The 24,578-nt window shown below is 39.7% G+C and overlaps 2 protein-coding genes across 9 annotated transcripts in view; one reads left to right on the top strand and one right to left on the bottom strand.

Annotated features, from left to right (window-relative positions):
• The window catches only part of FHIP1A (FHF complex subunit HOOK interacting protein 1A), a 147,794-nt gene extending 135,228 nt beyond the window's left edge, over positions 1–12,566 (top strand). For 5 of the 6 annotated variants that reach the window (XM_038398816.1, XM_038398819.2, XM_043513132.1 and 2 more), the window contains exons 11-13: positions 2,956–3,134; positions 3,416–3,554; positions 7,778–12,566. In XM_038398816.1, the coding sequence (XP_038254744.1) occupies positions 2,956–3,134; positions 3,416–3,554; positions 7,778–8,028 (569 nt within the window). In that variant the 3' untranslated portion in view covers positions 8,029–12,566. Of the gene's footprint in view, positions 1–2,955; positions 3,135–3,415; positions 3,555–6,189; positions 7,642–7,777 lie in introns of those variants that run through there. The other variant, XM_038398821.2, reaches the window with a different exon arrangement.
• A 5,197-nt stretch (positions 12,567–17,763) lies between these two features.
• Positions 17,764–24,578, bottom strand: part of GATB (glutamyl-tRNA amidotransferase subunit B) — a 55,830-nt gene continuing 49,015 nt past the window's right edge. For 2 of the 3 annotated variants that reach the window (XM_038398823.2, XM_038398824.2), the window contains 2 exons: positions 20,639–20,773; positions 17,764–18,185 (listed from right to left, as the gene is read on the bottom strand). In XM_038398823.2, the coding sequence (XP_038254751.1) occupies positions 18,057–18,185; positions 20,639–20,773 (264 nt within the window). In that variant the 3' untranslated portion in view covers positions 17,764–18,056. The remainder of the gene's footprint in view (positions 18,186–20,638; positions 20,774–24,578) is intronic. The other variant, XM_043513133.1, reaches the window with a different exon arrangement.

The raw sequence follows: 24,578 nt of genomic DNA on the forward strand, positions 1-24,578 counted from the left end.
CTCCACTACATGACTTGTTCCTAAAGAAAGACGCTGTCATATGGATGTGGCACTGATGCTGGACTCTTGGTTTAGAAAATGGTGGCTGTTTCTTTATTATTTATTTGCAGTATAAGATAAACATAAACCTCCCTCCCTCCATGCCACCCAAACAAGGAAACTTCAAGAATAGAAATATGTGGCAAATAAACTTTTATTATGGGCAAGTCCCCCATATCTCCAGACACATGCATTAGACCTGTGTAAAATTTTAAAAAAATGTTCTAATTCGTTTGTGTTGCTCCTTTTGAAGCTTATAAATACCTGCTGAGCTGCTCGGATTGTTGTTCTAGTAAGGTTCTGGAGGACCTTTTATTTTTCCCGATTTGTTCATATGACAGAGACCTTCTATGTTTCTGGTCAAGTCTCATGAGGTGGTTTTCAGTTGTTGCTGTAAGTGCCTGGCTTCAGCCTTCACTGCTCAGATCCTAAGGCTGACTTGGAATCGTTAGTCTTGATACACCTTCTCTTGGAACCTCTTGTACAGCTGCCTTCATTGCATAGGGGGTGGGGCAGGAGGAGTGGAGTGTCGTGTCCAAGCAGGTTTCAGAGTAGCAGCCGTTTTAGTCTGTATTTGCAAAAAGAAAAGGAGTACTTGTGGCACCTTAGAGACTAACAAATTTATTTGAGCATAAGCTTTTGTGAGAATGCCGCCATGAATGTGAGAGAAGGAAGGGGCAGGATGATCAGATAGTGGCAGGCAGTGCTGGATGAGGGCTTTTTATGTATCCCAGGCAGGAAGCGTTGGGTGAAGGCTCTTTATGTATCTCAGCAAAATATTGTAAGACACCTCCATTGGTGGTATTGCAAATGTAGACAGGATCCAAATTAGTCACTGGTGGTTTAACCAGCTGTGAAGTGGCTCAGCCTTCTCGCTTGTCCTTGGGCTGCATACAAGTACATTGGCCTTTTGCTGAGGTGGGAATCTACACCATCACTTCACTGGCTTGCCACATACTAATTGTCCATGTGGACCCTGCTGACATGCATTAATGATTCATTAGTGTACTCTGATCTACCCTGCTTTGAAATGGAGTAGATTCACACCCCAGCTTGCTGCAAACCAAATGCTCATATTGACATTTCAGCTCAGATCCCACTGTCCTCAAATCCTTATGTCATAGTCCTCCCGGTCTTTGTAGCAGCACCCTAGGGAGTCCAATCTTTTTCTAGTTCACAGAGAACTGGAGAAGGGAAGCACATCCAGGCTGTGGGGTTTCCCCCAGCAGTCTCATCCCAGTCTTCACAGAATTTGTGGTGTAGCTCCTTGGGCAGTTTCCTGCCATTTTGCTGCTGACACAGAATAGTCCTTGGCCTCTCTGGAAGCCACCCCCTTCTGCCAGGGCTGCAACTTCTTATTGCGACTGTTACTGGTCCACCAGTTGGCCACAGCTGGGGAGGTGGCTACTCTGTCCCTTAACCCTGTGTTTTAACCACTATGTTATGTGAATTAGAGTTGGGTGACGTGGTAGTTAAAAGCCAATAGACACCTGGACCCTTGTCTACACTAGTACTTCCACTTGTGCTCTCCTCAGTGGGGCTGTACCAATATCAGTAGTGGGATGTGTTTTAGAAGAAAGCTAGTGTAGACCCAGCCATACTGTGCATCCATGGTAGCAGTAGTTGTAAACCAGAGTGGGCTTTGATCCTCAGCCATGCCCTGTGCCTGATGGGTGGAGCTGCAAAGGAGTTATTTATGGTTTGGTTCCTTGATTGCTGGGCTGCCCAGGAATTCCTTTTGGCCTCCAGCATAGTTTAGAACAGCCCCACATCGTTGCTGTAAACTGCACCCTGCTATCCAGGACATTGAAGGGGTTGGCTTGCCAGCAGGAGCTTGCAGGAGTGCAGTTACCTCCGTTACGTTCTTTCCCCCAGGTATACCTCCTATGGCAGGGGTCACAGAAGGTAGCATAGAAGTTGGCTATGCTTTGTGCAACCCAGGGATTCCCCCATGTCAAGGATCCCCATGTGGAGAAAGTTTGCTGGCATTCCGGTATTCTCACACTGTGGGAGTTGTGCAGAGGAACCAGAATTGGATCAGGGCTGAACCTTATACTTAAGTAACTTTTATAGACTGTTTCCTGTTGGTCTCTTTACTGTCTCTAGCTACATACCTGCTTTGTCATTTAGCAGTATGTACTAATCCATATTTATTTGCTTAACTCATGTTCATATTGGCAGTCTTTGCCAGGCTTACGATGAAGGATATGTACGTTCATTGTAAAAAGTTCTGTATTTTAGTGGCTATACTGTAAAATGTGTACACAAACCAACACTATTATTTAGAAGTGACATTAATCTGATAAAGCCTACATCTCCCAATAGCCTATATTTATGACTTCCCCACTTTGTGTGAATTTTTGCAGTGCAGAAAATGTTTGTGTTGTGATACAAATTAGTCCAGGGTTGGGTTTTTTTATGTTTTGAAGCAGCATTTTTATAGTCCCACTAAAATACCACTATGTATTATGATAATGTGAGAAACCTACCCATAATTTACTCTGTCCAGTCCTTCTATAGAATTAAGCTAGAACGGTAATAAGAAGCGTGACCTTGCTTCATCTGAAATCTTTGGTAGGACTCCAAGTAACTTCAGTGGGAGTAGATCCATAGAACGTAACATGCTGGATTAAACTTTTATTGGCACATGTGAGATAGAATAATTATGCATGCTTAATATACTTTGAATGTCAACTGATTCGCTAACCAGTCAAAGTGCCCCTGCTCATGATAGAGTTAACAAGAGATTAAATATATTCAAAGCTGCATCTTCTGTCTGTTCAGACCTGGCTTTTTTCCTGTTGGCTTTTAATTGGCATGTGGGAAGTCTGATTTAGTCAGATATGGAGATTTAAATTCCTTTTCAAATGCTTATTCCCCTGATTTTAGGATTTTTTTCCCCCGTTTTTCTTGTAGGGCCATTTATCAGCGTAGTGCTGTCAAAGCTGGAGAATATGTTGGAGAATTCCTTGCATGTTAACTTGCTGCTCATTGGGATTATTACTCAACTGGCCAGTTACCCGCAACCTCTTCTTCGTTCCTTTCTGCTCAATACCAACATTGTATTGCAGCCTAGTGTACGGTCATTATATCAGGTACTTCATCAATGCTTCATTTCATGCTCAATGCAAATTTTGCCAGTAATTCTAGTGCCTTGTTTATCTGTTTTTCAGTTTGTTGCTGTGTATTTGCTTTTCCCTACCAGTTTGAGGACCTCTCTGTTTAGTTTGATGTCTTAACTGTGCCAATGCAAGGAGCTGGAAGTTAACTACCCAACTGGCATTGTAACAGTCTCTAATTTGGAAAGAGCAAGACTGAGGTTTCAGGCCATAATTTCAAGGATAGTATTAAAAATTTACCATTCTTATTTTGGCAGGTGCTGGTATCTGTGAAAAATAAAATTGAGCAGTTTGCATCCATCCAAAAAGATTTTCCAGGTCTTCTTATACAGGCCCAGCAGTACTTGCTTTTCCGAGCGGACTTTTCTGATGTGGCTCCAGAGTTACTGATCAAAGGTAAATATCAACCACTTTCACAGTGGTATATGATCTAAAACACTGACTCGCTTGTTGTCTGCCCTATTTCCCACAGCAAGAAGGCATGGTGCATATCACCAGCCAAATGTATTTTTATATCTCTGTAACTTTAAAGGGACAATCCTAAATTTTTAGGCCACAATATGTAGATGCATCTTGAAATTATCTCCCATCTGGAAATTCTTAGTGTTTTATTTTAGCATATGAAAACTTATTTCTGAAGAATAACAGAATAAGGTGTTGGCCTGACTTGCTGTCAGACTGGCCGAGTACATGGTTTATGGGGAGGGGTTGCATGTGTGCATGACCTCATTTTATTTTAATCTCATACTAAGCAATGCATCAGCTCTTTTTTGGTAATTCTTGGAGAGAACAGTTTCAGAAATAAATTCATAGTGGAATTCTAGTAGATAAAACCTTATAGACTGGACTAGAATATCTTTAAGGGAGATAAATATGAGCCAGAAATTTTTGATTATGCCCTTTTAAATGGAAAGAAGTAAGTTAAAAATAAAATGCAGTACTAGGAGGGGCACATCAAAGGTGGTGGTGAGTTGGTGCCACCTCAGGGCACAGCACTCCCACTCCAGCTGACTTTTCTAGCATCTGCTGCTTTTCAGGTATGCTGTGTGCTACACCTATTTTCAATGGGCTGTCAATCATTAATGTTTTGTACAGTAAGTCAGATAATAAATTTAAAATACAGAATCCTCTTTTCTCAATGATAAAATTCCTCCAGCAGCTGATGGGGTTAGGACCTCGCATTTTAGTCAGAGTTCAGAACTTCAGATGCCAGCTTTTAGAATTGCTGCTGAGTAGTCAGCACTGGGCTCCAAGCTTCCATTAAAACCTGACTTTCACATATGATGGGAATGCATAGGATCTGCTGAGAATAGTAACCATAGTGATAGCATGGCACTAGTTAGCAACAGAACAGGATTCAAGAGATTCTATTTATTGAATCATTATCATCAATCATTTGGAATGAGTTTCCCACTTGTCCCTACACCAGATTTTTTGTTTGGCTTTTCATTGATGTGTGGGAAGCAAGGGAGACTTTTAAAAAATGTTTAATTGTTTTTTTTCTGAGGGACTTAATAATTTTCTTCAATTCTAATCAGCATGGTGTCAGCTTCTAACATTCACAGTATGCACACTCTGCAAAATCAGAGCCTTTCTCAGGCTACTTCTTGAACCATTGGTCTGTGGAAGGTGCATGCTGTAAGTGAGATGTTTATCACAGAGACCAGTAGGGTTTAGAAGTCAGGTTCCAAGAACAGTAGATGAGAGAGCCTTACAATTAAGGTGCACTGTAGCTGGCATGTGGGATGCAAGATTAGAAGCCAATATTTAATGGCTTTTTTTAAAAAAGTACTTCTCAAATAAGATCTTTGTATAATACATTCCTAACATAACTTCATTCATCTTATAAGTGTTATGCTTCAAAGCTCTCTGTTGTAGCTACTCAGACCCAGTGAAAACTGCTTCATAAAACAGTCACTGATTTTGGCATTTATTTATATTTTCCTGTTTTACATTAGCATATTTGTGGGCTTCAACATTTGCCAAGTCCCTTCATTGTGGTCATTATTCAGGAACCTGAAGCAGAGGCTGCTCGGTTACTTGCCTGTAACATTTTCTCCTGCCCTGTGGCAGCCCCTGTAAAGAACGACCCTCTTGACTAATGCTTAGAGACTAAATAAATATCTGGATTACTTCAGTTTTGGCTCTTAGCCAACCTAGCAATGCCAGCAATCAAACAGTAATTCTTGGGGCAAGTTGCCTCCCTAGTACATCAACACACCACATCATTATATTGATTAAGAAATGTAAGTTTGAAACTGCTACAGTATTGGCAAATAAAATATGGTTGGACTTTATGAGATTATTTCAGAAAGCTAAAATGAAAATCTGGTATTCTGGAATGAAACTTTCTGCTAGATTCCCTTTTCAAATTGAAAAGTGAAAGTGATGTATAACTGCAAGCAACACAGTCTTTCCTGATTCTTCCTACATTATTGAATATAGTTGACTTCCTACAGGATTTAAAATTGAAAAACAGAAACTGATCCCACTGGTGAAAACTAATTCAAAACATAGGTGTTCAAGAGAGGGGATATACTTGGATTGCAATAATGCTGTAAGAGTTCAAGGAATGATGGAAAACTTACATCTCTGCTTATACTGAAATAGTATATGGTGAAGGGAAAAGTCTATTTGATTTGAGATTGCATATGTAGAGGCATCAGGTTATAAACCAGATAAGTGACACACACACACTACCTGTGTCCCTGATAAAAACACATCTAGAATATTAGACCTTTTCAGTCTCTGTGCTGTAAGATTCTATATTGTGTACAGTTCTGTGCACCTGAATTCCAGAAAAATGGAAATTGAGAGCATTGAAATATTTTGCAGGAATGGGTATATTTGGATGAAATTATTCAATAGGAAAAAAATCAAAATGTTTAGGCTTTTACTTTTAATTATATGTAAGTATTGTATATATTTAATGTGCATATAAAAGATAATTCATGTTTTAATATAATATAAAAGTCAAACCAAAACATTTTGATGGCTATTGAGATGACTTTTTTGAATTTCTATTTTGCAGGCAATCTCAAAATGCTTGCTTTTTGTTCAACTTCATAACCCCCCCACCCCCAAATGTTGGAGTTTCCTGCAGAACAGAACTTCTGGTTCCCGACCAGCTCTAGTTGGAAGAAAACCAGAGAACAACACAAGTGACTAAAGAGTCTGGAGGGCAAGAGTTATGATTAACTAGAATTAAAAAAAGTATAGCTTTACCAAATTATTGCTAAGGGATGAAAACTTGATCCAAGTATTGGAAGGATATATACTAACTTCCATAAACTGAGGAAGGGGAAACTAGGATGGAGAAATATAGAACATAGGAACTGCTGTGCATCAGACTAGTGGTCCATCTAATCCCATATCCTGTCTCTAACACTAGTTGGCTGGCACCAGATCCTTCAGAGGAAGGTGCAAATAACCCAATAGTGGAAAATTATAGAATAACCTGCTCATACTTCAAGGGAAGTTTCCTCCTAACCATATCATGTAGTGGTTAGTTTACGCCCTGAAGCATGTAGGTTTAATCCTTACATTTTTTTTTTAATGCTGTCGAATATAACAGTGGACATTCTTAGTGGTCATGTAAATGACTAATTAAGTTTTGAATCCTATTAAGCTCTTAACCTCAGTAACATTTTGTGGCATGAATTCCACAGGCTAATTATTTATGGTGTAAAAAATAAAGTACTTTTTACATGTTTTGAGTTTGTGGCCTTTCAATGTCATTGAATGTCACTTAATTAAAATGTGGTTCCAACTGGGGTTGAAATTAAAGTGCTGCTGCCTTTTTAGTTTACTACATTTAAAAATTTTGTATTACTTACTTTGAATAAGAGACTAATCTTGGTCCCAATCCTGGGATGAGCATTGTGAGGGCAGACCATATAGGTGTCTGGATAATGGAGAATGTGTGGTGTTCTTATTTATTTTTAAAAATTATTTCCTGCCTGTTCACAGGAAGATGGTAACCTCCAAGCAGAAAGCTCAGAGAAGGTCACAGCTGTAGAAAAAACTGAAACTTCATATAGTATTTCTTAAATAATGTGTTTGAGCTTTGAATAGTTGTCATGAAAATTTACCTGCCCAGGCCCAAACTCCACTTACCTGCCTTTCCAGGGTGGTGATGGGGAAAAATATATTTTACTTGTCTGTCCAAAACATACATAAATACTAATGCCAGGTAAGCAGGAGAGTAGACTAGTGCAAGGCCGTATTATTTTAAATTATACTTTGGGAAGTTTTTTTTCCATGCATAAAGTGCAAATAACTCTGATTTCCCTTTTTAAAGGTACCTTCATTTATGTTCCTTTCTATTACTCTGCCTTTACTTACATGTTGTTTCTTCCCACTGGCAGCTCTCAGCTATCGATTGCTAAGGGAAAAAAGGGAGCACATGGGGAGTGGGGGTGGGGAATAACCCCACATGCCGATCTCAGCCTTGATCATTCTTTTTGGGGGGGTGGGAGGGAGAGAATAGAATTTGGGCCACACGGTGTGTAAAAACATTGCATTAGATACCAGTCAGAGTGAATACATCCTCTAGCATGCAGTTTAAATTAGGTTTGCTTACTGATCAAAACTGATTCTTTTTTTCTTCCTGGATTTAGAGAACATCCAGCACAACAGCAGCACTGGGAAAGGAAGAAATCTTTCTGAAGCTTCCCAAACCCTGCTCCAGCCTTTCTTGGGACACAGAGCAAAGAGAGTAACGGCTCTTCCTGGTATTCCCTTGCCTGTGAGGAATGGCGTGCTGGCAGCTGCCCTTTTCCCAGAGTTTCTGAAGGAGCTAGCAGCTCTTGCACAGGAACATTCCATCCTGGGTTACAAAACACTGGGTGGTGTTGAGGATTATTATTAGTGTCATTTTTACAGATTTTTTTTTTCTAATAGAATTAGCAGATTTTTAAATGCAAAGCTGCTTACAAAAGAAAGTTCTACTTTGATACTTCCTGACAATACTTGATCTGGGAAAAAAATCTCATTCCATGGTACCTTTATATTGGGCCTTAGGACTTCCAACTGTGCAACATACTAATATGATATATTCCTGAGGGGTTCTATTATTTCAAATGTGTACCCCTCTTCCCTTGTGCATAAACACAACTTCCTTTACCTCACTGCTCCTATTTTCAATTCTGGCCTAGAAAAGTGGGTTGCCCAGCGGGAGAAATACCTGATATGTAAATATGTATGAAAACTGCACAAAATTGGTCAAATAAGCCTTCTGTGTTAAGGACCAAGATTTTTAGGGGGTTGTTTGCTTTATTTTTAAAAGGGGAGTCTACAGTGCCACCTCTGAAATCCCCTTTACCAGTGGCTGATGTTGTGAATCCAAGTGTTCTCATGTGTTATAAATGCATGACTAGCTGAAAGCAGGTGCTGCACCCAACAAATACCGTATTGCCTTATGTTGCATACAAATCTGCAGCTATCAGCTGTTGGTCTTTTGAAGTCAAATGAAATGTGTAAGTGGATGCAGAGTGCAGACTGCTTGGAATTTTCCTTGCAGTTTCTCAGCATTCTTTGATAATTATATTGCCACCTAAAATCTCAAGCAAGCCTTATTTAGTTAGATTTGCACAAAGTACAAAGCAAAATGTTTCTATGCAAGCTCTAACAAATGTGTAGAAAACATTTGTGTTCTTCTATTGATAAACTGAAGAAAGTATTTAGTATCTTTCAGTAGTGTTAAAAGGGCAACTCTGATCTATTTTTGTTAAGTACTGCTTTTTATGAAAAAGGACAGCTTGCCTCTGAAAAGGTGTTCTTAATTTTTTTTTTAAATATCATTTTGAACACTGGTTATTTATTTTTTAAGTTATGTGCTGCTAGCTTTTCCTAATATTGCACTTTTGGGGCAATGGGGAGGGAGGAGGAATGTTCAGTAGTTGGAGAGGAAAAATTAACAGGGATAATTGAAAACTGTTGCTAGTGATTAAGTGCTTAAGAAAATTCTCTTCTGTGAGTAATGAGGTTCATTAGAAGAACCCAAACATGATGAATTAGTGCATCACTGCTGCATTTAGTCTTACTCTTAGTGGCATAATTGTGCTTCCAGTGCTATACATGAATGGAGGCTCAGTTCATGAAAGCCTTAATGCTTCCCCTTTCTACTATGAGGAAACTAAAACAATCCCAAAGTACTGGAAACTGGAGGTAAGAATGATATTAAAGCAGTTTTTGTTACGCTGCTGGTTGTAATTCCCCAATACTGAAAAGCCCCTTTTTATAACTTTCCCAATTTCAAGCATGTTATCTTCACTTAAGGAATGTAAATGAAAAGCCTATAAGAAGAAAGATCAGGTTAAATTTTGTAAAGTACCTAAGTGACTTAGGAGCTGAAGTCCCATTAACTTTCAGTGGTTCTTGGTCACATGGGGGATATGTCTACACAGTAGTTAAACACCTGCAGCTAGGCTGGGCTCATGGGGCTTGGGCTGCAGGCTTATAAAGTTGCTGTGTATATGTTTGGGCTTCAGCTCTGAGACCATGGTGGGGGTGGGAGGTCACAGAGTCCACGCTCCACTCTGAGAACCCAAATGTCCATGCAACAATTTTTAGCCCCACAGCCTGAGCCCCACGAACCTGAGTCAGCTGGCCCAGGCCAGCCACCATCTTTTATTCCAGTGTAGAGATACCCATAGGTGCTTTGAAAAGTGCCCCCATCATCCCTAGCAGGGAGAGGTATAGTAGTGCCTGACTGCATTAAGTCCTGTCTGTAGGAGACACTAAAAATCCTGAAGTGGATCTGCACAGATTGCCACCTGCAAATACTTTCCTGGACCTGGCATCACTCGTCTGTCTAGGTATTTGTAATGTACTCGATTCTGTAGTGTCTGAACACCAGCTTCTCTCCCTCACAGCCCTGGCTGCTGCCTCTCAACCCTTTGTGCTTGGGCCCATGCATCCCTCCAGGTCACTTTCTTCTCTGTTGCTCCTGTTCTGCGCAACTCTTTGCCTGTCAGATGCAATTCCACCAAATTACACTTTAGCCTCCTGGCTGCTGCTCCACTCACCACCCATTCGATTGCCTTTTGTTTTTTAACTCATTTAATTTAGGAATGGGAGAATTCTTCTACTGATTCCAGTGCTGCTGGAGCCAGGGCCAATCACCAGCCTCGGGCTCCTTTCCTTCTCCTAGCAGCTGGTTGGTTCTTCACTCTCACACCCCTCACCTTAGAACTGAGTTCATGCCTTCTCTTATAAATTAGCTGTGAGGGGAAGAGAGAGATCACTTACCGCAGTGCTCCAGCCTAATGTGGGCTGGGTCAGTGGCTGCTGAACGCTGTAAATGCGATCTAATCTGTTCCCATGTCATCAAAGCATAGCCACTGCCTTCTAGCAAGAAGCTGATGTGAGTGCTTTAAAATGGACTAAATACATGTAATAATAAAATAAGCAAACTTTAATGAGTCATAACCAAGTGGGGATTTACTCCCAAAAAACCATCCACATTTTTAAAAACTGTTAATGGGATGAATTTGTTTGGTAATTCTCCCTTTCCTTGCCTTTAAGTTAAAATCAGACCATTAACTCTTTTTTGTGAACTGTTTAGGAGTGGTTTCATTTTAAATGGTCTTTTTTGTTTTTAAATGTGCTTATTCATTACAATAGTCTGTTCTGAAGACAAAGGTAGATGGAGACCTTAAAATGTGGACTGTGCAAACTAGATCTGTAAGTTTTGGGGTTTGGACCCAGTAAACTGTAATGGTTCCAAAGGAGTTACTCCAGCCTACCACATTAATGAGCTTTAAAAACCCTACAGCATGCCGAGGAATTCTTACTGACAAGTCATTACACCGTATGTGCATAAGGTATGCTTTAAACAAAGGAAAACTGTCTGTCATCTATCGAAAAGGAGAGACCATATTATGGACTTGTAAATTGGCAAGTGATTTGTCAATTTTTGATATATTTGCTATTTCCTTTGTATAAGTCTGGTCAGTTTATACTCAAAATCTAAACTGTCCAAATAAAGATTCAATATACGTTATATGACTTCCGGTCTGAGATAACATAGGCAGGGTTTCAGCGAGGGCTGAATTACAGAACCATAACCTCCAGCATCCTGAGAAAAAACGAACTATGATGTTGGTTCTTCCTACCTTCAATGTGCAGAGCAAACTACATGTAATTTAGCATGAAAACCGTTGTTTCATTATTAGAGCCTCAAATTAATAATCCTTTCTTGTGGAAGTCCTTCATCCGAAGGCTGTTTAATATGCTGCTGCTTTCAAATTGGAAAGATCTGGAACAGAAATCAAGACTTGATTCTTATCTGTTATACTGGTAGAGATGAGGAAAATCAGACCCAAAGAGGGTTGTTTTTTTATTAAAAAGGTTGCCCTCCTTTTAGTACACTTAGATACATTCCTTCAAAGTATCTGCTGTTCACAAATTGCTTTTAGTATTTAATATTTCATCAGGGTTTGTCACATCCTGTGGTGAAAGCAGAATGCATTCACTTAGTCTAGTGATGCCTGTTTGGTGAATACTATCTAGTTGGATAATCTTTTTGTATTAATGACAGGTACGATTGATCCATTTAACAAAACTGGTTTTTATTTTTAAAACTTGGGTAAGGGCACAGGTTTTCAGGGAGAAAAGTGTGGGTAGGTAATAACACACTTACACCTAGATTTCACTAGTTCCAATCTGAGCAATAGCAGCCAGAAGGTTTTGATATCTCCTTGGTCTATGTGCAGTTAGATAGCTTTCTGTCCACTCCCTACAGACACAACTGGTATGTTCAGCACAGAATGAGGGTTTAAGTTCAAGCTGCCCGTCTACCACCAGAGGTAGGTCTTCCAGTACAAGGCTGAAGCGTGCACTGCCATTGCCTGTGCTAGCATGCCTCTGGATAAACAGAGGACTTCATTCTCCAGTGTTGTCAATTCAGCACCTTTCACAAGCATTTAAAAAAAAAATCTCTAGGATGGGAGAGGGAAAAAAAAGAGCAGTCTTATTTGGTGCAATTAAATGATGTCACACCTTTTACTGTATTACTTTGAATGGTAGCCAGAGCTACAAAGTCATTACTGCTTACTGTGCAAATCTTCTTTTAAACATTGATTATAACATAGTTACTCTTTGAGGAAGCTTGATTTAATAAGCAATTTACTGTGCTGTACTGACAAATTGCTGTGTCATACCTACAGTTTTTATGAAAGCTGCTGTTCTTACATTTGTAACATTTAGACTGCAGCTGCAATTGCAAGTAATGTAGTACTTTTTTACCCATGCTAGTTCTGGCATAATACAGTATTGTCATGCTGTCCCTGTCTAAATTTGATTTAGGTAATTACAAGATGTCCTTGGTTGCACCTTTTGGGCTTTAGCAATAAAAAAATGACAATTACCAAAAACCGCAGGCTGGCAGTGTGTTACTCACTTCAGTGTGAAATACAGACAGAACTGAAATTTGTATTACTCTTGTTTGTCACAAGCAGAAAAAAGTGACCCTGTGTCAAGGACCACTACTGAAAAAATATCATAGAAGGGAGGGTGAAAATTACCCTGTGTTAATGTGTTTTTGGATTTGTTTGCATAAGTAGGTATTCAAGTAATCCGAGATAAGTGCCACCATAAAACCCTAAGATTGCTGTGGTGCATATTTAATTTATAACTTCATTACCTACAAAAAATCAGATTAATAACTTTCTTTGAGGGAGGTCCTACTTTTCCAAATGTGATCTAGCATAAATATTTTTGTTTTGTTATATACTGGTTGAAGACACTTATTTATGAACAGGAATATTACTGGGTCAAGTACATATGCACTTTGAGTTTTTGATCCTCTGGCCTGTTGGGGCTGCTGGGAAGTCATTACTCCTTACTGAGCAAATCTTTTTATTCATTGATTATAACTGTTTGCATGGCAGCTGGATTAAGGCCTAAAATCCTTTATGGAACTTTTGTGCAAAGGCTGCGTTTCTGAACAAAATAATTTTCTTTGCCAAAGTTAAAGTGCCCATGTATAATTATATACCTGCAAACTTGTGTTTTGGCTATATTAGCTTCAAGAAAGCATTTGATATCACTAATAATTTTATTGCAATTTTCTTAAAAATAACCAAGTGGATCTAGGCCAAAAAAAAAATGTAGCTGGGTTAAACCTAGGTCTAATCAAACTTTGTCTAAATACTACTCTGTCAGCTTGGCTAGCACCCACACAGAATGCCATCTCATCTCTAATGGAAAGATGTGGCCTTTAGAGACTACAAGTCTCAGCATTCAGTGCTCCAGCTTGAGCCAAGAGGCCATATCGCTGCTGGATACAACTCTATTAACAGTGAGAGTGACATTCAGTTTACCAACTCTAGCAATATTTAGTTTTCCTTAAAGCTCCAGCTCAGAATATTGTGATTACATTAAAGCAAAGATTCTCACATAGAAGTTTCTAGCCCTCATAAATTTAGAGAAGCTTGAACCTTCAGCCCTCCTGTCAACTTTGGTGGCAAAATTTTAATGAAGTCCTGCTGGGAGCCTGCACCAGCATATTGCTCATTCAAAACTGTTTTTCTTTTCTTTAATATTGCATGCCCCACCTTCCACAAACGTCCCAGAATCAGGCTACTGTCTGCAAGGACCATGATTTGCACCCACAATTTATGGGGATAGAGAGCTGCCTTTAAAAAAACCCAAAATCTGTTGGACACTCGTGCCTGCATTTTGGCCCTGTTCTACCAGTTTTGTGCTACTCGGGTTTCAAAAAGCAAGTAGAAAAAAAAAAAAAATCAGCTTCGCTGTTCAGCTGGGAATCCCTAGCAGGTATAGGGCCACTCTTTGCTTCCTAACCACTTCCCCTTCCCCAAGACATCAACAAGAGAAGAGGGGAAGGCTGCTGCAGTAATCCTTAGCTACCAGACTAGACCCTTCCAAGTGCAACGTGAAGTTATCCTGAGGCTGTTTTAAATTGTACCAGGGCCCAAATCAGCCCTCAACTAGCCCTAGAAGTAGGGAGGCAAAGGTGAATTTAGTGCAGCTTGCCTGGACCTGTGGCTTTAATATATATTGCCTCACTTATAACATTAACAATAAAATTACATCTTGGGCATTTAAACTGTACAGCCAACCAGATCAATGCTATATTTGAAAAAATAAATTGTGACCTCCTTGCTGCTGTAACTTGGTTTTCTCTCACCCTTAGATGAAGCAGAATGTTATGAGCTTCCTGTCTGAATCATATGAAAATAGCAGTGCAAGGGAGATACAGAGAAGGGCAAAAGTTTTGATGTGCTGCTCTGTCTCCTTTCTTGAGCACCCTGAGATTATAGCTTTAAACAAAAAATGAAGTAGGATACTCGTTCAAAAGCGAGAAGCCACTTTACACATACAGCAAACATCTAAGGCCATAAATCTATGATAGGCTGCTACTGCAGTTAGTGACTGTGAAAGTCTGTATATTACAAAGGGCTGCTCAGCACAGAAATAAGAATATTACACTAGAATAATATCACAACAACTACTTAATGTAATTTGAACCCTTTCCCAGGACATTAACATTCACAAGTAGAATGCCTAAACTGTAATGAAAGCTTCCACCATACACCTCTATAGCGTGGATCAAATTAAACTCTGCTGTGAAACTTTGCAGCCAGGGCTGATAGCTAAAGGTTGTCTTTCCTCATTACTCCACACTGCCAGAAAAAGTATTTTGTCAGTTTCTCCCTCCAACTCCCAAATGCAGGATAACTGCTGCTACACACATATAATCACTGCCCCCTGCCAAAAGCTTTTACACTATCTGGTAAGCACCCACATGTTTAACTACCTTTCTGTCCATTTGGATGAGATTATAATGACTGTGTATGGTGTCAACTTTTATACAGTGGCGAAATTTCTCTAAGCTGAAGGGCCAAAGGAAATTCTCTCACACAGGTTGTGTATTAAATTAATACTGAAGATCTGAATGAAACTGAATGTAACTCACCCTGCCTAACAATTGGAGCACATAGGGCATCTAAGCAGCAGCTCAGTGAGGGCTGCAGTAGCAAACTGACACCTGAGTTAAGGGCAGAATTTGAGCCTTAATTCTAGGAAGCCCTAACTTTTGTCCTTTGTTCAAGCCTTGTGACAGCCTCCCTCTCCACCAAGCCTTTTGACATCAATCACTCCATAGACAGTCTCTGCACCGTCTCACCCCACAACACCCATCTTGTGTTTCGTATTTGTCCACTAGTTGATTAAGTCCTTCAGGCTGGATCCCTAAGTCTTAAAATGTTCTGTAAAGTGTTGTGCACACATATGATGCTATACAAGTCAATCTTACTAAGTGGTATGTGGCAGAGTTGTCATTCCCTATAGGGAACAAACTTTGTGAGTTTAGACTTTGCCCTGAGCTTTTTGGTAGGGAGCAGGAGAATCATTCTGGCTGTGTTTAACTGGATGTTTTATGTTCTGCTCAGAGGGACACAAAGGCTGGGGTATAGTCAGGATAACATGTTTGAAGCCATGTTAGCCACCCACGTCAGAGCTTTAGTTCCCCTCCATCCCGGCTAACACTGCTTTAGAAATGATAGCCAGCACCTTAATGAGCATGCAAAGGACTTCATTCACATTAAGATCTGATTCAAAAAGCTTACCCTTTTTGATTGTCAGTCAAGAAACATCCTTAATAGTTTTTGTTCCTATGCAAAATGTTGGTTTAAAAATTCATCAAGTGATGAATCCTTAACATGGTTGAAGATTTTTAACCTATGTCCTTCTGTCTTTTTCTAATACAAGGGAAGAGTGTTACAATTATCCACTTCTAGTTTATGTGCTGCCTTCCTTGTTCTACATTGTATATGTGGCAGGCAGCATTGAAAGTAGGTTGAGATTTATAGTAATTGCTATTTTAAACTTAAAGATCTAATGCTGTATATTCATAGAACGTGTCCATGAATTATTACAGGCTATTTTCTATCCTATTACTAAATTGCCTAGAACAAAATAGCTTTGAAACAGGTAACCATTAAAGATATTTACCAACAGTAGTCATGCTATGGTATCTGAGATCCTTCTATTTTAAGTATAGTGCAGTTACTACACTCTCTCAGGTAAGGGGGTAAGTATAACACACATCCCATTCCAAAGCTGCCCAACAAAAAGCATTAATAATACAAGAGGACAAAACCTTCTGGAAAAGGTAGGGTTTGTTTGTTTGTTTGTTGGAAAGAAAGAATAGGCTTAAAACACATGGACCAACAAAATTCAAACTTTATGTAGATGCTCCGTCCATAATTCAGTCTTGTGCCTTTTGTTTCCTCCCACAATGGCAGGAGTTAAGGACAGAGCATTAATCTAACAAATTCAAAGTTCAGTGTATATTATGGTTTGTGTCATAACCATTTATTATCTGAATAGGTTTTGTAAAATTGATTTAAACTTAGCACTCTGAACAAAATAGTCATGGAACAAAACAGGTGCCAGCAAATAAAAGATAAAATGGTGCTTTTGCTCAGATGTGACAAAATGATAGTACAGCATTTGTTTGAATGTCAGTTTAAATGCACAATTTTTTAAAAGGTCAAGGTCTCTGTCATTGCAAAATTCAGAGTAAATCTTATCCTTTTCAGACAAAACAAGGCAACCGAACGTTAATGTTTTTTGTCAGCTGCACAACCTTTTAACTAACTTATTTATTCAATAAATATATTTGAAAACTCCTGCATTTTTCCTCTTTTCTGCTTAAACTGTGAGCTTGTTTGTTCAGATGTTTCCCTGTCAAGAAAGAGAGTAGCACTGCTAATCAAAGAATGAAGTACCAGTGAGGAAGGCTTAACTAGCAATTCCATAACGCGAAGAGGATAGCTAGATTCCACAAAAGAGGCCTGGGCTACATCCTCTCTGAATTAAGCCCAGATTTGTAAAAGTGTGTAAGAGCCCAAATCTCATTTTCAAAAAGGATTTAGGCATCTGAGTCAAAATCCCATTAACGGTCAACAGGATTTTGGCTACTAAGTGCCTAAATCAGTTAGGCATTGCAAAGCTGAGCACAGCAGCATGTAAATAGCTTTAAAAACTTGGGCCTAAGAGCTTAGTATGGTATGTGCATGCATTCCAATGGCCAAACATTTTATCCTTCAGAAGTGTCTTTGAGCTTGAGGATAATTGTGGTTTTAGAAGGGATCAAAAGAGGCTTCTGAACTCCAGCAACCACAGTTCCTAGCCCAATCAAATATTTATTATAGAGGCAAGATTATAGATGTGCATATAGCACAGGCTCTTGAAGTAGCAGGATTTTTCCATAATGCACAGGACTGCCTGAGCTTCAGTTGTCTTAGTTGGCTTTTAGGGGCCTGTTTAGCCGGTGGGGTGGGTGGGCGGTAGGATTGGGTTTAGGATCGATCATCCCTTGAAGGAAGGAAAGGCAGCTGGGCAGTCTCTTCTCCTTTCCCTCCCTCTGGCAGAGGCAAGGGAGGAGTAACAACACTGAGGAACTGCTTCCTCCTCCTGATAGGTGGGGGGAGTGGCCGGCAGTGGCTGAGCTGCCATTGGGTGTTTGGCAGAGCGAGTAGGTGGCGTGACCTGTTCACATCATTACCTTTCACACTCTAAGATGCGTGACTTTCTATTCCTTCAGTAAACAGTAACGTAGTGAATCACTTACCTTTCTCATATGTGCAAAACCAGCTCCAGGAAAAGTGAACAGTTCTCAATACTAGCGTCTGCTATTCTTTTGCACGGAATGCCTTTTCGTTTGTCCTGACAGAGGGTGAAGCATTCAAGGAAGATTATATAACAAGAAACTACCTGAATAACCACCAAAAGGGAACAACAATTCTGTTCCATGTTAAGACTACACAGTATCTTTTTCTAGCTCAGGCTGGAATTGAACTGTACAGAGTCCAGGGAATTGTCCAGTTGTTCCCTCTGTAGGGACCTGTGCAAGTTGCTCTGAAGTTACTGTGACAGCCTCTTCTCTAATATTAGTTTCACCAGCACAGGGTCTGCTCGCCCTCTTGTTGTTCTTTGAACCAGTCCAATCAGTTTATTCAGAACTTTTCGGTTTCCCTTCTTTATCTCCATAACCTTGAAAACAAGAGTACAAAGTATTTATCATGAATAAGGGAAGATGTTCTGTTTTCCCTCTAAACAGATGCACATTTTCTAACCTTAGCACCAGCTTAATGTAGGCCTTAAAGTAAGTTTTTGGGCTCGATTCTGCAAAGGCTGGGTGTGGCTGGAACCCTATGAGTGCTTGGAGTCCCACTGGATGAGCACGTCACTGCAGAATCAGGGCCTTAGTCGTAATAGAATTACTGGTTTCGTGATAATTTGCTGTGCTGTCTGAAAGCATGAAAGTAAGATTTGCCTATTTTACTTTTCCTAATGGAGTAACATGCAAAAAGTAAGATAGCAACTAATAAACAGATTTTAAAGTGTTCAATTTCAACTGATTAGTAATAAATTTACTAGAGTTCAGAATTATTCTAAAATTCTACTATGACAGTGTCCCTTTAAAGTAGAGACACTTGTATTTCATTAACCCTGACCTGGCATTTTTCATAAGAGAAGAAACTTTAGAACTAACCCTTTAAAAACTTTTATATCAGATATAATAATCTGGAGGAATCTCTTGCAACAAAGCATTAAATGTTTTTTAACTATGTGTATTCATCATAAAAATACTACCAGTGAGACAGACAGATTCTATTTTTAGACCCATTGACTGACCCCCAAATGCCTGCACATTCGCCTGCACAATTACTGTGCACTGGCCACTTGCATGGCCAGTAAGGTAGCCATTGATCCATTTGTGCATACAAATACCCAATTTGAAAAGAGAAAAGTTTAAGCTGGAAATGACGGCTCAAAAAACCTAACCGTTTAACAAGGGAAGAATTAAATTCACCATCACTTTGTCTCAAATCAAGATAGGAGGTCTTCCTAAAAGATGCATTCTAGTTCAACCATGAGTTATTGAGCTCTACCAGGTTTACTTATGTAGCAGGAAAAAATAATTATCTGCATTGTGGGAAGTATTGGGTGAAGTTCTATATTATGCATGTTGTCAAACTAGATAGCAGTCCCCACTGACCTTAAACTTTATTAATACATGAACTACCAGCTGCACCAATTGCATGCACAATTGCAAATACATCCACCTGAACTTTAGCCCATCTTAAATCTTGTCTATAATGTCCCAGCATAGATAGGGCACATTGCAAGCAGATAAAGGTAGCAATTACTTAAATTGCTCGGTATTTGAGTGTTAGTTTCCCTTTTTAAAAAATAAACTACTATTAAAAAGCAAGGCATTTTCTCTTGCAATAGCCCAACTGCCTGTTCTGTAAGATAAGATCTCATGGTAATTTAAAGCACAGACCTACAAGCTTTAAAAGCTTCTTTACTAAAAGGATCACCTGAAAGCAGCTGGAAAACAAGGCTGCTTTATCACAGCTGGCTTTGCTAAAACACCGGAAGCTGAAGAATTAAATTAGTACAAAATCATTTTTATTATTGGAACAGGAATCTGGTTATGGATCCTCAGCTTTTGTGCTGTTGAACAGTTCTAGCTCTCTGCTCTTGTGATTCAGTACTAGTATGAAAATACAGAAGCACTTTTATCAGTCACTGCAAATGAGTCAATATAAGGGAGGTCATGCAGATCTACTGCAAGTTCATTTTCTTTAATCGAAAGCTGTTAGTGTCCCCCAGTGATACTTTGGCGTGGGTGGTATTGTTCTCAAAAGACGTTAGCTTTTTTTTTCAACTGCAAATGTAGCTAGGCAATGTTTATACTTAAAATAAGCCATTCATTTCCGCTTTTACATTTTGCACTCGAGAATACAAAAGCACCTTTTTTATAAAGCTAATGTTGGACGTGGTCAAGGTGACCCCTCCATTTTGCCCCCCTTTCATAAATTACAAGTTTACTTTTTCTAATTGAAAATCTCTGGAATCTTGAAATGACATATGACATACACACTGTGTGTTAGTGTAAGGTTGCTCATGAGGGTTAGCCAGTCAGTATACATTTCTTGGGAGAAGAGACATGGACTTTACAAAGACACACAATAAACGCCAACTTTTTGGCTTACCAAGATTGATGCTATCTCCTTTGAAGCTAATATTATTCATATAGAATAAATAATGACTTCTTGATAGATACCTTGAGTTTTCACACTGTTATATTAATTTAATCTCTTTGACTTTACATATCTCCTAAAATGACAAGAAAAAAAATCAGGGAATTATACTGATCAAAACTGCCAGGCCAGGGTAATAAAAGTGCTCTCTGCACACATTCAGTTGAAAGGGACAGGACTTCTATTGTGCTTGTTTTCTTGCACTATCACTTTTATGTATAGTCAGAATGACTTGGCTTCTTGGACAAGCAGACTAATAAATCCTTCATTTCTCTTTGAAGATGTACACACAAATGCAGAGCCAGAGAAAAGATGACAATTTAAACCCTTTAGCATCAAGGCCACCAACATTTCCAAGCCCCAGTAATCAGTTCCCACCCCTGTTCGAATCACCTCTTCCTGATGTCCTTCCATCACTGCCTGACAGATCTGTTCAAGCTCTTGCTGATCCTGGATTAGTTCAAGTTTCTTTTCTTTAACAATTTGAAGTGGGGTCTTCCCCTCCCCCTTCAACAATTCCTCGAGCACCTGCAACATCAAAAAAGGTAGAGGAGGGGAGTCAGTGTCTGTTGCATGCACACTTCCCACTCCAGTAATGTGTGAGTGAATTTAGTCAGAAAAAAAGCAAAGGATTAACATTTATGTGATGGACAAACTTTCCCAGGCAGCTCTGTAGACACATCTCAATCTTCACTTGCTAGCGTCTCTCTGGAGCAAAACCTGCCAACCCCAAGAGCACCAGGATGAGATCAAGCAACTCCGTTTAATTTATGATCTGAACACAGTTTAAAGTCAAGTGCAATAATCCAGAGCATCACCACATCCCCTCCCTTTATTCCGACGCACAATATGCATGTCACGTAGCTTTGCAATAGTGATGTTCTTTGTGCCCTTACTGTAGGATTGTCGTACAGGAAGATGGTGTAGTAACCCCTTGTTATTCATACAAGTTTTGCTAAAAGAAGTTACAACATGCATGGTCAGCAGAGACTGCCACCTCAGAGAATTGACAACTATTGGGCCTATTCAGATTTCAGGTAACTCATTTCATTTACAGACAAGGATCACCACAGGAGGGAGCGAGTGAGGATGCTTAATAGAAGAAGAATATTGCCAATCAGAATTCATGTGGCAGCCCTATCCCATCCATATCTCACCTCCAGGAATAGCTGGGTGAACCTAAGCTTCTGGAATAATTACTAACTCATATGAATGTGTTTCCCTACTTTGTAGCAGGGCTATCCCCATGGAATAAACTTGCAGAAGAGAGCATTTATAAAAAAGCAATTTCCTTGGGCAGTCATTTTCTGTATTTCCTCTGTTCTTATTTCAGTGATGGGGGATGAGAGAGAGAAAGCCCTTATTAAAACAGCTGCTTCTGCTTGCTCCTGCCCTGAAGACATAATTGTATGTTCGGGCCATCCCGGTGTGCCAGGATGGAAATGAATGCCATGTCAAAAATGCAGCACTACAAATTTGCTGTGGGATCAAGAGGAGGCTGGGGCAAAGAGCCCTAATTTAAAGCCATTTTCAATAATTAGCAGTGCAGCAAGGTGGTTTATGAAAAACAAAATAAATAGATGACATTTTAATCCTCTCATTGATTTTTCTCCAATATGAAAGCCCTTCAGCATGAAACGATGTGATAGTTGTGGCAGGTACTTTAAGAACCCTGCATTGACACTACCTACTCCAAGCCAGGTGCAACTCAAATTTGCCTCCTATGCCCCAACCCCTTCTCCTCCCCCCAGTAGAATCTTATTGTTTTTGTTTTGCCGCAGGCCTTGAGAGAACAACAACAAAGTTGTCCTATGAAGCCACACTGCAGGTCTTGTGTTTTCCTTGTGAAAGGGAGAAGGGCAGAAAAGACAGTTCAAATGATTAAAATTACTGATATCCAATCAGAGTTACAACCACCATAAGTGTTAAATCTGTAAAACATAGTTTAATCTGTTCCTATCTAAAACTCAAGATGCCTCTCCATCCAGTTCATTCCTTAGCACCACTACAGAGCCACCTGGAATATCCTAGGAAAAAATTCAGCTGACCCATGGCCAGACATTGGGCTTGTCCACTTCACCAACTATTCTGAGAGCTCACTTAAGGGACACCCACAGTTGCTTCCTCCCCACTATCAGCAGGTGCTCAGTCCTCCCCAAGGGAGCAGATGGGAAGCTTTCTGGAAGGTAATTCTCCCTGAGCTCCCCTGAGGCATTGTGACTCCATGTCACACCTCATGGAAGTGCAACTTGCAATTTGTACAAGCTAGCTCAGAGAAAAACTCCCCAGAGATCTTGCTCAAAACAGAAACTAACCAATGAAGAACCTACATCTTTCTAAAAGGGCAGAAACTGATTTTAGATTTAGCATGTACCATACCTGCAATTCTTAAACCATGGTCCTTTCCTAGGGAAGGAGGAGGGCACTGAAGCAATACACACAATACAAACACACACACAAAACCCTCTACTCCAAGCAGAATTACCAAGAGAAGCCCATTGAATGTTCTAACTTAGGTCAGGGCTAGGGAAGTTTCAGAATCAGGAAGTAATAACTGGTTCCCCTGATAGCCATCTCATCTCCTTTGTTAAGCATATCTTGGCGCAGAGAGATTTTGCCCATTATACACTATCTTAGGGGGACCAGGGAGAGACTGGATTTACTCATATAAATATATTCAGCAAGCTACGTCGGTTTCGGTTTTGTAGCTTTAAAAAGTATCCTATTGCTTGAGTACAATAGTAGCTCCCTCTATGGAATACGTGGACACAAATCCTCCTTGGGCTATTTCTGAAAGTCAAGGAGGGAGAAGCTAATTATATTGGTTAGTCCATTATAAGGGGAACCTTGGTGTAATATATTATAGTAGTATTCAGAGGTTAAACAGAAAGCATTTTATTCATGAAGGCATAATCAAAACACTTCTATGCAGAAGTGCAGTTTTACTCCATTTACTTTTTCTTGGGCTCTTGTAGTCTTTTCTCAGCCAGAAAGAATCAACTACAAGGGTTTAAGAGCCCCTTCCCCCTCATCTACTCGAATCTACATTGTTATACACATATACAGCTGAGACACCAATACTATTCGAACATGGTTTCCTATTAGATTGATATTAGAGTTTATAGAAAAAGCTAGACCGATTTGACAGGCCAAAAATCTAGCCTCATCCCACTCCTTTTTTTTCTTTTTTTAAATGTTGTTCTAGCCTAGATAAGAGTCTAGTCTAAAAACACTGTAAAATAATTTTAATTCATCCACACTCACTGGTCAAACCAGGCTATAAACTGGCTGAAAAAGAACAAGACTTAATTATAAAGTCTCCAATGCCAAAATGAAATTCTCAGTCTTACCTTCATTCCTGAAATCCCAATAGTGGCAACTATAGACTCTAGCCGAGGTTTGGTTCAGACTATTGCCAGGTTCTGCCAGCTCTAGCTACATATGCCTAGCACCAAACCATTGGTCAGAATGATTTAGTAACAGCTTGCAAGTCTTGCATCCACACAAGTGTCATTCTAAGCATTTTACAACTGTTGAATGTGCAAGCTGGTTGTGACACCTGGGAAAAGGTTTTCAGTTGAAACAAGTCTGCATCCGCTTGTTCCATGTATGGGTACAAATACTGCAGCTACACCATTCTGGCCCATCCTGTATCCATTCCTCCTCCCAAAATGCAATGTCTTTGTGTTTGCAAATTATTCAAAAGCCTATGCTACTAACAAGTGCTGTGCCCTTTGGATCAGATGCTCCAGATTCCCCAGACTGCGCTGGTACAACCATGATTGTAAAAGGGTCCTGTTGAATTTAGGTTCATTCACTGTGCTCACCTCCCTGGTATCTGCTGTATGTAGAAGTGCCAAATGGTTCTGTCACAAAGTATTGTTGTGCAGATGAGCTAAACCATTGTGCACTCAATTTTGTACAATCCATGTGCCTGCAATGGTAGCCCTGATTAGTGTACATGCTATTTTTGAAGATAGGTTTGATTTGTGTGCTATAATTACATAACACAGCACTGTACAGCAGTGTCTCTTCTTTGACATGCAAGTTTTATTGCCTTGTACAACGGAGAATGAGCACACACCTTTTAAAAATTTAAACTGCTGGCACTTCCTGCAGTACAAGCATATGCATATGCATGACTATTTGCTCATCCCATCAAATCCTTCCATCTTTTCTTGTTGGATCTGTCTTCACTACTGCAGTTAATTCCTCCCACCCACCTCAAATGCTGCAGTGTGTGTGTGTGAAATCCAATATCTCTGCCTACTGCAGAGAACTGTTATAAACATTTGTTATTCTTCTGACATCTAGGCAACCAAAAGACTTTTCG

Source organism: Dermochelys coriacea, chromosome 4 (genome assembly GCF_009764565.3).
Source record: "Dermochelys coriacea isolate rDerCor1 chromosome 4, rDerCor1.pri.v4, whole genome shotgun sequence".
NCBI lineage: Eukaryota > Metazoa > Chordata > Testudines > Dermochelyidae > Dermochelys > Dermochelys coriacea.